This window comes from Hyperolius riggenbachi, chromosome 9 (assembly GCF_040937935.1).
Source record: "Hyperolius riggenbachi isolate aHypRig1 chromosome 9, aHypRig1.pri, whole genome shotgun sequence".
NCBI classification, from domain to species: domain Eukaryota; kingdom Metazoa; phylum Chordata; class Amphibia; order Anura; family Hyperoliidae; genus Hyperolius; species Hyperolius riggenbachi.
Genome location: NC_090654.1, coordinates 94,742,183 through 94,744,141, shown reverse-complemented (window position 1 = coordinate 94,744,141; position 1,959 = coordinate 94,742,183). Strand labels below are relative to the sequence as shown.

Below are 1,959 nucleotides of genomic sequence, written 5' to 3'. Positions count from 1 at the left end.
TATTGATATATTTTTTTCCCCTTTTTGCTAAAGTTCCTCTTCAAGAAAAAATATCACTGCATGTGATGTTTTGCCTTAGTAATTCAGCCTCTATACCTATTTGTTCTCTGGGCATGTTTATGTTCTGACACGTACTCTAAAAACTAGTTTTACTGTCAATACATTTAAGGTTTGCTGGTATTCTGAGATTTTCGCATACAAGGTACTCAGTTCTGTTTCTATTGAATGGTGTTATTGAAAACTTGTATAAGTATACTTAGTGCTTAGGGATCTTTTAAAGCCTTATCTGCTTTCTTTTAAATGTGCTTTTGACGTCCCTATTCCTAATACTATATATGATGGGGTTCAGCATTGGTGATACTGTTGTGTAGAGAATGGCCATGGCTTTGTTTATTTCAGCAGTGTAAATAGAGTGAGGTCCCAGATAAACAATCAGGAGGGTCCCATAATAGAAAGTCACCACAGTCAGGTGTGATCCACAGGTGGAGAAAGCTTTATGCCTCCCACGTGAGGAACGTATTTTCAAGATGGTGATGATTATGTTAATATAAGAGATCAGAGTCAAGCAGAAGGAAATCAAACCAACAATTGCTGATGCAATGTACATGGCAATCTCATTGAGAAAAGTATCTTGGCAGGACAGCTGAAGGAAAGGTGGAATCTCACAGAAGAAGTGATTGACGACCAGGGACTTGCAGTAGGGGAGTTGGAAGGTAATGCCAACTTGGACAATAGCATTCATAAAGGACGTAATCCATGCAGCACCAGCTAAAGTAGCACAGGCCATCTTGTTCATGATGTTGTTGTAATGCAGTGGCCTACAGATGGCAGCAAACCTGTCATAAGCCATAACAGCCAGAAGGAAGCATTCTGTGCAACCTAAAGCCAGGTGGAGGTACATTTGTATTGCGCATTCCAACCAGGAGATACTTCTGTCCTTCACCAAGGTGTTTATGAGAAGTTTGGGAACAACAGTGGAGGAGATACAAATGTCAATAAAGGAGAGATTACTCAGGAAAAAGTACATGGGAGTTTGTAGGGATGAGCTTATTCCCACCACAGTGATCAGCAGAATGTTCCCTGACAGTGTGAATAAGTACATCACCAAAAACATGAAGAAGCAGATGGCCTGGAGATATGGTTCCTCAGTCAGAGGAAGCAGTATAAACCTTTGTGGTGAGGTTTGGTTGACATGCATTGCATTCATTTCATGCGAGGCTGCAGAGACAAGTTTGACAATCTTAGTAAAATATTTATATATTTTTAATTTTCCAAAAAGCATATACAGTGCTGCCCATAATTATTCTTACTCCTGGCAAATTTTGACTTAAAGAGACTCAGAGATGAGTCATAAGTCCGTTTTTTTACTTACTCAGGGCTTCTTCCAGCCCCATAAGCACGGATGCATCCCTCGCTATCCTCCTGTGATCTCCTGTTCAGCTGCGGTGAGTCCCGGTAACAGGCTCAGTGACATTAGTCTGGGTGAACTGCGCATGCGCAGAAGACCCAGACTGGCTTCGACTAAGCATGTTACTGGGGCTCATCACCACCACTGAACGGGAAATCGCAGGAGGACGGTGAGGGTCGCATCTGTGCTCATGGGGCTGGAAGAAGCCCCGGATAAGAAAACGGACTAATGACTCATCTCTGAGTCTCTTTAAAATTACTTTTTTTCAACCAGCAAGTAATTATTTGACGGGAAATGACATTGGGGGAAACTACATTGGTGTCTCCCAAAAGATAATAAGACAATGTACAAGAGGCATTATTGTGGGGAAAAAACATTTCTCAGCTTTTATTTACATTTGAGCAAACAGTGTCCAGTCCAAAATTATTCATACCCTTCACAAACTGTCACAGTCTGTGGGAAAATCCAAAGTTCTATACCATTTCAAATAGTCTAAACTGTTCTAAAGCATCCTAATTACCCTGATTAATTGGGAAGAACTGTTTTAATCA

The 1,959-nt window shown here is 40.9% G+C and overlaps 1 protein-coding gene across 1 annotated transcript; it reads right to left on the bottom strand.

The window, feature by feature from the left end:
• Positions 1-274: 274 nt before the first annotated feature.
• Positions 275-1,198, bottom strand: LOC137533476 (olfactory receptor 5G3-like). Its single transcript, XM_068254858.1, has one exon. It carries the CDS (start codon positions 1,196-1,198, stop codon positions 275-277), a length of 924 nt encoding a protein of 307 aa, XP_068110959.1.
• Between the last annotated feature and the right edge of the window lie 761 nt (positions 1,199-1,959).

Bases quoted from the DNA above. Each gene is read 5' to 3' on its own strand.
- LOC137533476 (XM_068254858.1), bottom strand. From the start codon at position 1,198: ATGCATGTCAACCAAACCTCACCACAAAGGTTTATACTGCTTCCTCTG.